Source organism: Akebia trifoliata, chromosome 16, assembly GCF_017979445.1.
Source record: "Akebia trifoliata isolate Shusen 1 chromosome 16, ASM1797944v1, whole genome shotgun sequence".
In the NCBI taxonomy this organism is placed as follows: domain Eukaryota; kingdom Viridiplantae; phylum Streptophyta; class Magnoliopsida; order Ranunculales; family Lardizabalaceae; genus Akebia; species Akebia trifoliata.
This window is the reverse complement of record NC_141390.1, coordinates 20,626,128-20,641,115: the sequence shown is the minus strand read 5'-3', so window position 1 is coordinate 20,641,115 and position 14,988 is coordinate 20,626,128. Positions and strand designations below refer to the sequence as shown.

Sequence of the window (14,988 nt, the reverse complement as noted above, 5' to 3'; positions counted from 1 at the left end):
AGCCCATTCCAAGACCTCTAACCCATGTTTTGAAAAAGTGTTTGCCAAAGTGTTGGCCAAATAACGGCACCCATATATATATATATATATATATATATATATATATGGGAAATGTTCAACACCCTAAGCTTTACCCTACACTTTAACAAACGTGTTTTGTCCTACATGTTATATAGATATGTGGGAGCGATGAGCAGTCTTTGCTAAACATTTTTCAAAACATGAGTTAGAAGCTTTGGAATGAGCTGATTTTTTATGAGGATGATCTCTACGATGAGGAGATCATCATCATCAAAAATCAGCCTATTTCAAAACTTATAACCCCGTCAAAAGTGATTTACAAAAATTGGACGGTCCATGATTCTTCAATTTGTAATCTAGGGTTAGAAATTTCAAAATGAACTGATTTTTGAAGAGGATGATCTCTCTACCGTAGAGATCATCCTCACAAAAAATCAGTTCATTCCAAAGCTTCTAACCCATGTTTGGAAATATGTTTGGCAAACTTTATGGTTGCTGAACTGCTCCCTATATATATATAGAGTCGGGTTCCGTAAACACATGAAACTACTTATAAAGCTACAACGTTTTTGTCTAATATGGTAAAAGGTTCGGAATGGGCTGATTTTTTGTGAGGATGATCTCTGTGGTGAGGGGATCATCCTTGCCAAAATCATTCCATTCCAAAACTTCTAACTCCATCAAAAGTGATTTACAAAAATTGGACGGTCTAAAAATTTTCAACTTGTAAATATGGGGCTAGAAGTTTCATAATGGGCTGATTTTTGGCAAGGATGATCTCCTCACCATAGAGATCATCCTCACAAAAAATCAGTCCATTCCAAACATCTCTACCCATATAAGACAAAACACGTTGTAGTTTTATGAGTAGTTTTATATGTATACGGATCCTATTCCATATATATATTTTAAATGAGTCAGAAGTTTTATAATGAGCTGATTTTTTTGTAAGAATGATTTCCTCACCATAAAGATCATCCTCACAAAAAATCAATGTATTCTGAACCTTTTTTACTTATATAAGACAAAATACATTGTAGCTTTTTGAGTAGTTTTATGTGTCTACAATTCCTGACCCATTTTAAATTTCGTTAAATTTGGGAGTTAATTGACCCTTCATTTTTAAAATTTTAAACTAATACCTAGACCATGAAAATTTAGAGGACTAAAATTTCATTTCGATCAATGTGGTGATTCATACAACCAAAATGTGAACCTTAATTCAAGCTCTACATGGTCTTTCAGTCTAGGAGATATTTTCAAAAATATTTGAAATGTCAAATATTACATTTAAATATTCAAGTTTGTAAATATGCTATTCTATGTTTGTTATTCATCGTCATGAATTATCAGAATTAATCGAAAGTTAAGCAAGTTTTTGAAATTATTTGTATGTCTTTCTCTTGTTGAAATGAATCACTATCATTGTTAAATTCAAGTAAAGTAAAAGAGATGAGAAAGGTCTTTCAAGTACTAAAAAAACTTGTCTTCAAATAAGGGATTATTTAATAAGAAAGATTTTATAAAGAGAGCTGATATTGCCACTCCAATTTTTTACTAATGTCACACCAATTGTTAGCAATTTTTTTGATGATTTATATAGGAATTGGTGTGGCATTGACAAAAATTGGTGTGACATTAATAAAAGTTGGTGTAGCAGTAGTAAGAAGTCCCAAATTAGAACTATTAGAGTAAATATTCCTAGATGTAGGGGTGGCAATCTTAACATGATGTCTACCCACAAACATGACATGAAATTCGTGAGTTTGGAGCAAGTGTAATTATGTTTAAATCAGAATAATCTCGATTCATCTAACACGATTATTAAATGAGTCGTGTCTAGGTTAGGGACTTCAGTCCACTTAACTTATTTTAACATGTTTAGTTATTGTATCATTAACGTGTCATTTTGAATTAAGAAACATAGGAAGTATCTTAAATATCAATGATTATTTAAGGATTTATAAAATTACATTTTTTTCCTAGAATTTAGTATAACTTTTTTATAGAGCATTTTTTTTTAACAAATTTTATAAAATATAAATAATATTTTAAGATATTTTTCAAATAATTAAGAGTTAAACTTTAATTTGGAAAATTAAAATACTATACTTAGTAAGAAAAGTTTCCTAACTATATTATCTTTTGGCATCCCAAAACATGATTTGGTGTCCCAAGGATGTAGATGACAAAATTCTAAGAACTTTGACCCTTTTTTTCTTGAAAAATAATTGTTTTTCACCTTTGAATTTTAATTTTAAGAGTTTGGTAGCCATCCACACATTTTCAACACCTTGGATCAAACTTAAAAAAGATATTTTTCATTTTTATTCTTTTTGAATATGAGTTGTTCCATAAAATCTAGAAAGGATGTTGGATTGGCAATATGGTAATCCATGTGGGCCAAACCACCCTTAATAATTAGATTGGAAATCTAACTGAGTTAATCAAGCTAACCTGACTTTTTGGAAAATCTTTTCTAAAATCTCATTCCCAACTTACTCTTAAGATTTGAATTTTATTGAAGGACATAAAGTGGTCATGTTAGGTTTTATGTTTAATAAATGTGTTGGGTTTGAGTTTTTTTTACACGATTATTAAATGAGTTGGGTAAATTTTTAGAATACCCTTACCTCAACATGACATGACTTGACTCATTGCCACCCCTGCCTAGACGTGTATCCTAATATGCATAACACTTGTCCTAGTTGGGATGGGGCATTTTACATATGTTTTATGAAGAAAAAAAATTACGTAATGAACCTTGATCAAGGATATATTTGGAAATATCAATGTTTTTTTTACCATAATTTAATAGTCTAGTTAGTAAACTATTTGTCTTTTCTTGATGCCCTCTTACTTCCCTTTCAATGTTGAGATCAATCATTCAAATTTTCAAGATTGAGAATTCAAATCATTGAGATCAACCTTTGATCTAATTGTAGAGATCAACTATTCAAATTGTTTAGATAAGCTTTTTACAGCCATCAAGGTCAAATTATAACTCATCAATCTCTATATTTGAACATGAGTCATTGAGATCAAGAATTCAAATTGTCTCGACCAACCTTTCACAACCATCAAGATCTAATCACAAATTGTTGATCTTGATGTTTGAACGTGAATCATTAATTTAAATGGTTAATTTCAACGTTTTGAATCATTGATCTTAATGATTTGAGTTTGGCATTTTTATAATGGTGAGAGGCTATGAAGAAACAAAGATTTTTACTAGTCGGGTTATTAAGATACTACCCCAGAAGTTTTGGTGCATTTAGAAAAAAGTCCATATATATGGAAGGTCTATTAAGTATTTGTTTCATTTTATAAAAATTTAGTGTATTAGGTGAAAACTAATGAATTAATAATTTTAATATTTACAATGTTTTTACTTACTTTTTTATTTTAATAGATAAACCCATTTTTAATGAGTTCAATAACTCGTGTATGCAAGATTTGAACCTAAGTCTTTGATATCATCACCCAAAGACTTTACCAACTAAACTAATTGGCACCTACGCATTTTCTACTTACTTATTTATTCTTTTTATGATGAATAATTTTTTAACCAGGACATCGAGTTAAATAATATTTTTAACCTCAAACGATAAGAAAAACACAAATTTCTTTGAAATCAATACTTATTTACTATTTACTTGTCTACTCTTCTTAATTTACATTAAACTCAAGGGTATAAAAATGAAGAGTTGTGCTACACTAACTACTTATAACATTGCCTTGAATGTACAAAACACATATCTCGAGGAAATCTGTTGATTATGTGCACACCATCATGTTAGTGGTTCCCGTTGGGGGCGGTGTTGTAGAAAGTCAACTTAGCATTTTTAAAGATAAATTCATTAGCTTGTTTGAAAACCGATATCTTGAGATAATCCTGGCCTTAGATATACGACTGTTTTTGTAAATATTAAAATAAAATGGACTAATTCAATAATTACAGCAAAATGCATAGCCGTTTTAGTAATTTACACTTTTCCGTCTTCCAAATATTCTTCACGCAGTGGAACAAAGGACCGGACAAAAATAGGCTCTTCCCGACATTAATAGTGATGCCTGCACACCATCTTCGTACGTGATTAGATACGCGGATGACATGTCAAGGGTATATAGCCGTTCATTTTTTCTTGGGTATCCCGATGAAAACGATTTATGATTCTGTACACTTACCACGTCAGCCGCGTAGCAAGACCATACGCATTCGTGAGGACTCTTCCAACATAAAGGCAAAGACTGATAGGCAACTCACATTCCTTCAAACTCAGGGTGTCATATCAAAATATGCCTCTTTATCTAATTTGAAAAAAAGAGAGATTTATGGGGCAGTCCTGTCTCTTTCAGTTTTATTACAAAAACCTCCCTTGAAACTCACAACTCCAAAGGAACCTTTCCATACTAATTTAGTAAGATTTGAAATCTTACTATCGATCATGACTCACATTGTGGCATCCAGAAACATGACCAGATGCCATGGGGATGTAGAGGACAAAATGTTAGAAAAACAAAAGTTATTTTTCACAAGTAGAATTTAAATTTAAATTTGAGAGTTTGACAGTCGTTCATTTTTTCATTTTCAACATGTTGGACGAAGCTTATTTTTTTTTATTGGATCCCAAATTTTCATGAATTGTAGAAGGCTTTGGCGTTGGATTGCTAAAGTGGTAAGAGTCTGACTAGCCTTACTAAGTTATTAAGGATTCCACCGATACTAAGATTCCTTGTGGCATCAAAAAACATGATCATGTGCTTTAGGGTTGTAAAAGACAAAATTCTATAAACATTGATTTTTTTTCCCAAAAAGGTTATTATTCATTGTTGAATTTTTAATTTGGGAATTGGGTGGAAGTTCGATAGTCATCCATTTTCAAACCTTGGATCATGCCTGAAAGAAATTATTTTTTCCAAGATTTGACTTTTTTTTCTTCTAAGGATGGCAATAGAGTGGATATAGGTAAACTCGACCTGGGCCCTAATTACTATTGTTTACCCAAGACCTGCCTCTACCCCGACTTGGGTCTAATATTTTTTATTCGTCCCCATCCCTAATAATTTTTCTCCTTCCTACCCTGTTTTAATGTTTGAACGATGTGTTTTAATATTTAATTGGGGTATGATAAATAATTTAAGAAATTGAGGTTTAATGATGCCAATAACAGTTCTAATATTTTAAAGAAATATAGGTGGGGGTCTGAACCTAGGATGTGGGGATAACTTTCCACACATCTTATTACTTAATTAAGTGATACTTCTACATAATAACTCTAACATATGTATATATATATATATATATATATATATGGTCCTGTTCAGCAACAAACATTTTTCAAAACATGGGTTAGAGGTTTTGGAATTGGCTGATTTTTGGTGAGGATGATCTCTACGGTGAGGAGATCATCCTCACCAAAAATCAGCCCATTTCAAAACTTCTAGCTCCAGTTTACACGTTGAAAAATCGTGGACCGTCCATTTTTTGTAAACCATTTTTGATAGAGTTAGAAGTTTCGGAATGGGCTGATTTTTGGTGATGATGATCTCCCTACCGTAGAGATCATCCTCACCAAAAATCAGCCCATTCCAAAACCTCTAACCCATGTTTTGAAAAATGTTTTGCCAAAATATTTGTCAAAATGTTTGTTGCTGAACATTTCCCATATATATATATATATGGGAAATGTTCAGCACCAAACATTTTGGTAAAACATTTTTCAAAACATGGGTTAAAAGTTTTGGAATGGGTTGATTTTTGGTGAGAATGATCTTTACGGTGAGGAGATCATCATCACCAAAAATCAGCCCATTCCAAAACTTCTAACACCATAAAAAATGGTTTACAAAAAATGGACGGTCCACGATTTTTCAACTTATAAACATGGGGCTAGAAGTTTTGGAATGGGCTGATTTTTAGTAAGGATGATCTCCTCACCGTAGAGATCATCCTCACCAAAAATCAGACCATTCCAAAACTTCTAACCCATGTAGGACAAAAATGGTTGGCTAAAATGTTGGCCAAACTGTTTGGTGCTGAACGGGACCCTATATATATATATAGATAATTAGATATAATCATGGTGGGATGGGTTAATAGGACGGGATACATTAAAAACGTCCATGCCACGAAACTTAGTCGATTATTTCATTTTCAATATTGAAACACCTTGAAACAATTTAAATTTGTCAAAACCCAACCTTATAGGGGAAGGGCAAAATTTTCCATCTTTAATTTTTTTTCCATGAAATCCAGGTAGCTGTGATGTTGGATTACGAACATGGTATATATATATAATCAAGGTGGGATGGGTTAATAGGACGGGATACATAAAAAGCGTCAATGCCATGAAACTTAGTCGATTATTTCATTTTCAATATTCAAACACCTTGAAACCATTTAAATTTGTCAAAACCCAACCTTATAGGGGAAAGGCAAAATTTCTATCTTTAATTTTTTTTCCATGAAATCCAGGTAGTTGTGATGTTGGATTACTAACATGGTAATCCATTTGAGCCAAACGGCCCTTAAAAGAGCTTAAAATCTTACTATATTAGTAAGAAAAGTGTTTTTCATGTGGGCCCAACAAAGCTTAGTAAGGTTTGAAATCTTACTAAGGAAAGTATTTTAACAAGAGTTTGACTAGCCCACCCTTACTAAGGGTCCCACCTTTTGCGTAAAAAAAAATGATCCGATGCCTTAGGGTTGTAAAGGACAAAATTCTACGAATTTTGAATTTTTTTTTCCTAGCAAACTTATTTTTCACTGTTGAATTTTAATTTTACGTTTGGGAGTTGGTGGAAGTTCAGCAGCCATCCAATACCTTGGATCAAGCTCAAAAATTTATTTATTTTGGATTTGAGTTTTTCGATGAAACTTAAAGGGTTGTGGTGTTGGATTACTGATGTAGTAATCCATTTTGGCAAAAAGACCCTTAGTAAGGCTTGAAATCCTACTACGTCAACAAGGAAAATATTCCCTTTCAACAAATCTTGAGTGTGACCCACATGATTTAACAAATTAAATACTAAGCCAATGGGGTAATCCGTGTGGGCCCAACGAAGTTTAGAAAGATTTGAAATCTTAACAATTAAGGAAAATGTTTCAACAAACCTTGAATGGGACCCATATCATTTTAACCGATTAAATACTAAGTCAACGAGGTAATCCATGTGGGCCCAACGAAGTTTAATAAGATTTGAAATCTTATAAAGGAAACGGCTTTATTAAAACTTGAGTGGAATTATATCATTTTAATAGATTAAATACTTATAATATCCTTAGTTATTTAAATCAAATATCTTTTTTTTTTTTTCAATATGCGTTTGACAATGGAATTTAAAGGGTCGCGGTGTCAGATTACTAATGTGACTATGTGGATCTGATGATGATTTCAGGAGAGGGAATAGAAGTTGAGAAGAGAGAATATATAATAGATAAATGATCAAAAGAAGTGAGGATATTATAAGTATTTAATATGTTAAAATGATGTGTGTCCCACTTAAAAGTTTGTTGAGTAACAAATTTGATAAAACTTGGAGTAGTCAGAAATCTGGAGCTATAAAGGGAGTTTTTGTAATAAAAATGTAATTGATAGGTCTGTTAGGTAAATCTCTCTTTAAAAAGTCTTCCAAAAAAAATTACTTTTTAGATTTTTTTTTTCAATTTGTCCATAGTAGAAGAGCAGGGTCAAGTTAGCAATTTGAAAAAATCGGGGGCGTATAGAATATTCATTGAAATCTAGTGGGGTATATTAAATTTCCTCTTTTTGTTTAAAAAAAAAACAGCTCTCCCTCCCTCCTGTTACCTCGAACACAGAGACTCCAACAGCACAAATCACATTAAAATTATCGGATTCTCTGCAGATTCTGGCACGCGCATACATCTCTATTTTGCTACAAATTAACTCTCTTATCTGTCACCCAACCCTGCAATTCTTCCTCTTTTAGCCTCTCGAGCCTCCTCTTTTGTCTCCTTCTCTTCTTCCCATACAACCCATTTCTCTCTCTCTTTCTCTGGTTCTCCTTCTAAGTTCTAATGGAGAAACCCAAGTTAATAGTTGAAGTAGTTGCAGCCCATAACTTAATGCCCAAAGATGGTGAAGGTTCTTCATCACCATTTGTTGAAGTTGAGTTTGACAACCAAAGACACAGAACTCAAGTGAAGCAAAAAGATTTGAACCCAGTTTGGAACGAAAAGCTTGTGTTCAATGTAGCTAATGTTGCTGATCTTCCTTACAGATCAGTTGAAGTTAACGTCTACAACGAGAACAAGTCTGGTAACAATCGAAATTTTCTTGGTAAGATTAGAGTTTCTGGTTCTACTGTTGTTAAAGAAGGAGAAGAGATTGTTCAACTTTATAGTCTTGATAAGAGAAGTTTATTCTCTCATATTCGTGGTGAGATAAGTTTGAAACTTTATCTCACAATGAAAAATGAGAAAATTTTGATTATTGGAAGTAAAGATAATAATAACAAAGAGAAAAAGATTTTTCAACAACAAACACAAATGCCCAATCTTTCTTCTTCTTCAATGTTGCCTTTAAATCATCATCAGCTTCAACAGAAGCAACATTTGGGTTCAGAGCAAAACAACAACCCACAACAACAACAACCACAAACACAACAGACCCAACAACAAGGAAAGCCGGTTCAACCGAACCCACCTCTTGTTGTTACTACTGGACCCGGTTCAAATGTTGGTTCAACTATGCAACCAACTAATGGTCCTGTTTCTGGTTCTGGTTCTGTTTCTGGTGTTAATGGTTCTGGTTTTAATGGGTTTGGTGGTTCTAATGAGTTTTTACTTAAAGAAACTAATCCTCACCTTGGCGGTGGATCGATGAACAAAGATAAAACCAGTTCGACTTATGATTTGGTTGAGCAAATGCAGTATTTGTATGTTCGTGTCGTTAAAGCTCGTGATTTTTCGGTGTTTGGTGGTGTGGGTGAAGTAATGGCTGAGGTGAAACTTGGGAATTATAGAGGAATTACAAAGAAGTGTTCTTCTTCTTCGAGTAATCTCGAATGGGACCAAGTGTTTGCTTTTTCGAAAGATTGTATCCAGTCGTCTATGGTGGAGATTTTTGTTAAACAGAATGATAAAGATGATTTCTTGGGTCGAATTTGGTTTGATTTGAGTGAGGTTCCAAGACGGGTTCCGCCAGATAGTCAATTAGCTCCTCAATGGTATCGAATGGAAGATAAGAAAGGCGAGAAGTTGATGAAAGGGGGAGAGGTGATGGTTTCGGTCTGGTTTGGAACTCAAGCTGACGAGGCATTTGCAGAGGCGTGGCATTCGAAGGCAGCGAACGTTCATTTTGATGGTCTTTGTTCACTTAAGTCGAAGGTGTATCTCTCCCCAAAACTGTGGTATCTCCGTGTGGCGGTTATTGAAGCGCAGGATCTTATGCCGGGGGAGAAGGGGTCAGGGTTGGTGAGGTATCCGGAGCTTTTCGCGAAAACACAAGTTGGGAATCAGGTTTCAAGGACTAGAGTTGCTTCTGTGACAGCCAATCGAAGCCTATCAAACCCGTTTTGGAACCAGGATATGATGTTTGTTGTTGCGGAGCCGTTGGAAGATTATGTAATGGTATCTGTCGAGGACCACATTGCGCCTGGTCGAGATGAGCTGTTGGGTCGGGTACTTGTTCCTGTGACATCAATAGAACGGCGGATGGACGACAAGGCTGTGGTTTCAAAATGGTTTAGTCTCGATTTGAATTCGAACAACTTTTCCCAACAAAAAACAATGAATAGGTTTGGGTCTCGGATTCATCTCCGTCTCTCGCTTGATGGGGGCTATCATGTGCTTGATGAGTCTACGATGTATAGTAGTGACGTGCGGCCGACTGCGAAGCAGCTTTGGAAACCACATATTGGTGTGCTTGAGATGGGTATTTTGGGTGCAAGTGGGCTTTTGCCAATGAAGATCAAGGAAGGAAAAGGGACCTCGACTGATGCCTATTGCATTGCTAAGTACGGCCATAAATGGGTTCGTACCCGAACTGTAGTAGACAGTTCGGCGCCCAAATGGAATGAGCAGTACACATGGGAGGTGTTCGACCCTTGCACTGTCATCACAATTGGAGTGTTTGATAATTGTCACTTAGAAAAGAATAATACGGTTGGTATAGGAACCCGTGATTCTCGAATTGGCAAAGTAAGAATCAGGTTATCGACTTTGGAATCTGATCGGGTTTACACTCATGCGTATCCATTGTTGATGCTTCACCCCACTGGTGTCAAGAAAATGGGGGACCTTCATTTGGCGATTCGGTTTTCTTGTGCTAACATGGCTAATGTGCTCCATGCATACGTGTCACCATTGCTGCCAAAGATGCATTACGTGCAGCCATTGTCGGTAAGCCAGGTTGAGAGCTTGAGGTTCCAAGCAACTAATGTGGTTGCAACCCGGCTTAGCCGGGCAGAGCCACCACTAGGAAGAGAGGTGGTTGAGTACATGCTCGATCGTGATTCCCACATGTGGAGTATGAGGAGGAGTAAGGCTAATTTCTTCCGACTAGTGTCCGTGCTCTCGGGTATTATTGCAATGGGAAAATGGTTGGAATTGATCCGTAGTTGGCATAAGCCGGTTTACACGGTCCTCTTCTTGGTGTTCTTCCTTGTTCTCGTCTCCTTCCCTGAGTTAATCCTTCCAACGACATTGGTTTACATTTCATTCATCGGTCTTTGGAGGTTCAGAGCTCGACCACGTCACCCACCCCACATGGACATTGGACTCTCACATGCTGAGACAGTGTACCCAGATGAGTTGGATGAGGAATTCGATACATTCCCAACGTCTCGAAGTGCTGAGATAGTGCGGATGAGGTATGATCGACTAAGAAGCGTGGCCGGGAGAATTCAAATCGTTGTGGGTGATTTAGCAACACAAGGTGAAAGGTTCGAAGCACTGCTAAGTTGGAGAGACCCAAGGGCGACATTCTTGTTTGTGGTGCTTTGCTTGATTGCAGCAGTAGTATTCTATGCTGTGCCATTTAGGGTTGTTTTAGCCTTGTGTGTGTTATATGAATTTATGCCACCAAGGTTCAGGAGCAATTTGCCATCACCTGCTCTCAGCTTCTTTAGGAGGCTGCCTACAAAGGCTGATAGCTTGTTGTAGAGAATGGATTGTTGGTTATTTGGGATGTTGGAGGGAAATGTGTAGGAGAGGGTGTAATGTGTAGCTAGTTTTTATTTATGTGTTGGTGGTTGTGTGGACTATGGAAAGTATACTTGGTGGTTTTTATTTTGGAATGAAATTGTTGTATTGTAGGAATGCTCAGGTTGACATTCATGAACAAGGTGTGGTGGTTGTGTGGATTGTTAAGTGTACTTAATTAATCTTCTTTTGAAATGAAATTGTCTAGTAGGGATGCTCATGTTGACTTTCATGCCACAAGGTGTATGGTGTGGCCCATGTTGATAATCATAGTGGTATTCATGTGGTTAGTTGTGGAATGGAAGTACAATTGGTAATTTTCTTTTGGAATGAAATTATCTTCTTGGGTTCCTCAGGTTGATACTCATGCACAGTGTGGTGGCCCATGTAGATATTCATTACCCACCAACACACACACACAAATTGGGTCATTTGGTCCAAATGTCTTTCTATTATCAGCTCATGATAATTTCCATCATTAAGGGCAGTTTTTATATAAAAGGCATTTTGGGTCTTGCGTCATGTGATGTGAACTAAAGTTAAAAGATCTTGTTGTTGAGCAATGTTTGCGTCAGAGAAAAATTAACTGAAGGGTCTTTCATGGAAACACTCTTTAAGACATACCAAAAGATTTGGTGATCTTTCAAAATATTTAGGAAAAATTATTTAAAGGACCTTTACGGAGCGATTTTTTTTTTTCTAATTATTCCTTTAATGTTTCTCTTAATAGCCTATCTGATAATTTTTATTTATTTATATTTCTAATCAGTTCCTGAACTCCACTCCACACATCTCTTATGATTGAAATGTCAAAATTATCTTTTATCATTTGAACTCAATATTTTCATTCAAAAAAATTGGATTTTTAATATCCTACTTGAGTTTTGAAAACTTCATTCTAATGGAAAGGATTTGATGAAGCCATTTTCAAACATTTTGAAGATGTATGTTTTTTTTTTTTTTTTATACTTTTTTTTTTTTGGTATGAAAATTGATCATGGATGGTTTTCTTGGTTTGAATCATTTACACAAGTCATTACGTTAAGTTTCTAATCGATCTTTCCATTTATTTTACTTAAAAAATGAACAATATCCTTAGAAATTGGAAACTTATAAAGTAGATTAGAAATGACCACGGAAACCTTAGCTCTTGATTTAGGGATTCTGAAATCTCATAAAAAATTAAATAAAATAATAATCAAATGAAACTTCATTTGGTAGTTCAATACAAAAAATTATCAAAATATTTAGTAGCCTATTGAATCTATATTGTAGCTACGTGGTTTTCGTCATTATGACGACCACAACTACTAAATATTGGAGTCGCCACCATTCAAGTTAGAAGTGGGTGTGAATGGTCACCCGTGAGGCATTTTTCAAGAAATGACATTTCGGCATCTTTAGTGACTCACGATGGATAAAGGGGTGGTCAAACCTTGAGATTTGGGTAAGCGGCTCGATTGGAGAAAATGGAAGGTGTTAGGCACCCTTTTCTCCCCGCCACGTGGCGGTAACCTCTACACAACTCGACTACTTTGATTTTTAAAAAAAAGTGAAAATTGTACCACGTGGGTGCATTTGTTTCCTAAGTAGGGATTTAATTTTGGCTTGATCATAGGGTCATTTCATTAATGGAAATGACCCTTATGAACCTTAGCCTTGGGGTCCAATCATAAAAAGGGGTAAAATAAAATAGAAGAAGGGGGTGTTAGAAGAGGGAAGAGTAGAATGTTAGAGAGAGAGAAGGGGGGGCGGGGGGGTTAAAACCCACCTTGTAGCTTCAAGGTTCTCCTTTCTTTTCTTCCCTTCCTTCTTCTTCTATGCTTCTTAAACCCTTAGTGTAATATGAGAATGGAATTTCCTTTTTTAGAAGATAGTATGAGAGAATGATAGAGAGGAGTAGAGAAAATATTTTTCTTGTGAGACTTGGTGTAACCCTTTTTGGGATGAGAGGGGAGGTATTTATAGGTGTTTGGAGGGGGTTTGGGGGTATAATGGGCTTAAAATGTGAGAGAAGGGGTAATGACATAGGATTGAAGAGTGAAAGGTGTGAAATTTAAGGTGAAATGGAGGGTAAATGTGTAATGAGTGAAAATAGGTGAGATTTAGATCTAAATGGGTTGGATCCTACCCAAATCCATTTGGGTAGAGTGTTTGATGGGTTGACATGAGTGATGGTTGGTGGTGGAGTGGGGGTGTAAGGGGGTGGTTTAGAGAATGAGTGTTAGGTTGGTTGATGAGGTGAGGTGTGTAGATTTAGGAGGATGGGTTGTGTAAGAGGTTGTTAAGTTGGTTTTTGGGAGGAGAAAGGAGATGATGCCATGTGGCAATCATGATGAGGGGGTGAGGAATGAGATTGGTTGATTGGTTGGTGGGGGTTGTTTGATTAGAGAGAGAGAAATGGGTTAGTTGATTGATGATGAATGAAGTATGGGTTGAGTTGATTTTATTGGAGTGTTTTAGGGAAGGTGATGGGTAGAGGTATGGGTGGTGATGTGGCTGGTTGATGATGTTAGATAATGGTGATGGATTAGGGTATGGGTGGAGGTGTGGGTGGTTGTTGATTTTAGAGGATGGGGATATGTTAGGTTAGGGTAGGGTATGGGTTGAGGTGATTTTGGAGAGAGGTGAGATGTGTTAGATGAGTTGTTTAGAGCATGGTGATGGGAGTGTGTGATTGGATGAGGGAGGTGAAGGATGGTGATGACAAGTGTCATCTTTTGATGTTGAGGGGTTGATTGGTTGATATGGGTAAGGGTTGATGGGTATGGGTTGGATAGTGAATTGGGTATGGATAGTGGTTATGGGCTTTTAATGTATTGGGCTTGGGTTTAGAAGGGTTGTGGGTGGTTTTGGATTGGATATCGGATTTGGAGATGGGACGGTGAAGGTTGGGTGAAGGGTAGGCATCCCAAGTCTCACATTTTTATTTTTTTGATTTTTTTTTATTTTTTGAAATCATTGATTTAATCAAAATGCCACGTGTTGGCAAATCGGGCTTTTGGGCCCGTTGGGGAATTTATTGATTTTTGTATGTGAGCGCGGAGCGACGATGTTGAACAGCTGTGGGATGGGCCACGACCCTTTTTTTCGGGTCCTCGAGACCACGGGGTGGTCTTAGGGGCGTTGATTTAACCGTAGCTTCCACTTTTGATGTTTTGGGCCTTAGTGGCCCGTTGGCCCCTTTTGTTGGGAAATCGGTATTTCGCATGGAGCGGGGTAGATGGGAGTGTGCCGAACCCTTTTGGTGGGCCTACTAACCTAGGGCTGTCAACGGATAGATATCCGATCGGATAGTGTTATATCCGAATTCGAATCCGAAATTTTTTAGTACTATCCGAATTCGAATTCGAATCCGATCAGATATCACTAATGCATATTCGAATTCGTATCCGAATAAATTATCGGATATCCGATATTATCCGATTCGAATACGAAATCTATAATTCGAAAACTATCCGAAAAAAAAAAAACCAAAGAAAATCAAATGGGTTTTGAGAGAGAGATTTCGAACTATTCTACCTGTCAATGGACGCCAATGCCGAAGGTGAGCCGTTGAGAAAGATTCCGACAGTGAGGGGTTGAGATCGTGGAAAACGATGAGGGATGAGAGCTGAAGACGATGAGATTTTACTCTGTGTGTGAGTAAAATTCCACTTATTCGAATCTGTAAAAACAAAAAAAATTGATTTTCTTATTTTTTTTCATCTCCATTCGAATTTGAATAAAAAAATGGGGTTTTATTCTACGTGTGAGAGAGAGAGAGAGTATCGTTGATGCTCTTCGGTCGGAGAAGACGA

At 36.2% G+C, this 14,988-nt stretch overlaps 1 protein-coding gene across 1 annotated transcript; it reads left to right on the top strand.

Annotated features, from left to right (window-relative positions):
- The first annotated feature begins 7,872 nt into the window (after positions 1-7,872).
- Positions 7,873-11,492, top strand: LOC147382792 (C2 calcium/lipid-binding plant phosphoribosyltransferase family protein). Its single transcript, XM_086428990.1, has one exon. It carries the CDS (start codon positions 8,063-8,065, stop codon positions 11,147-11,149), a length of 3,087 nt encoding a protein of 1,028 aa, XP_086285116.1. The 5' UTR covers positions 7,873-8,062; the 3' UTR covers positions 11,150-11,492.
- Positions 11,493-14,988: the final 3,496 nt, after the last annotated feature.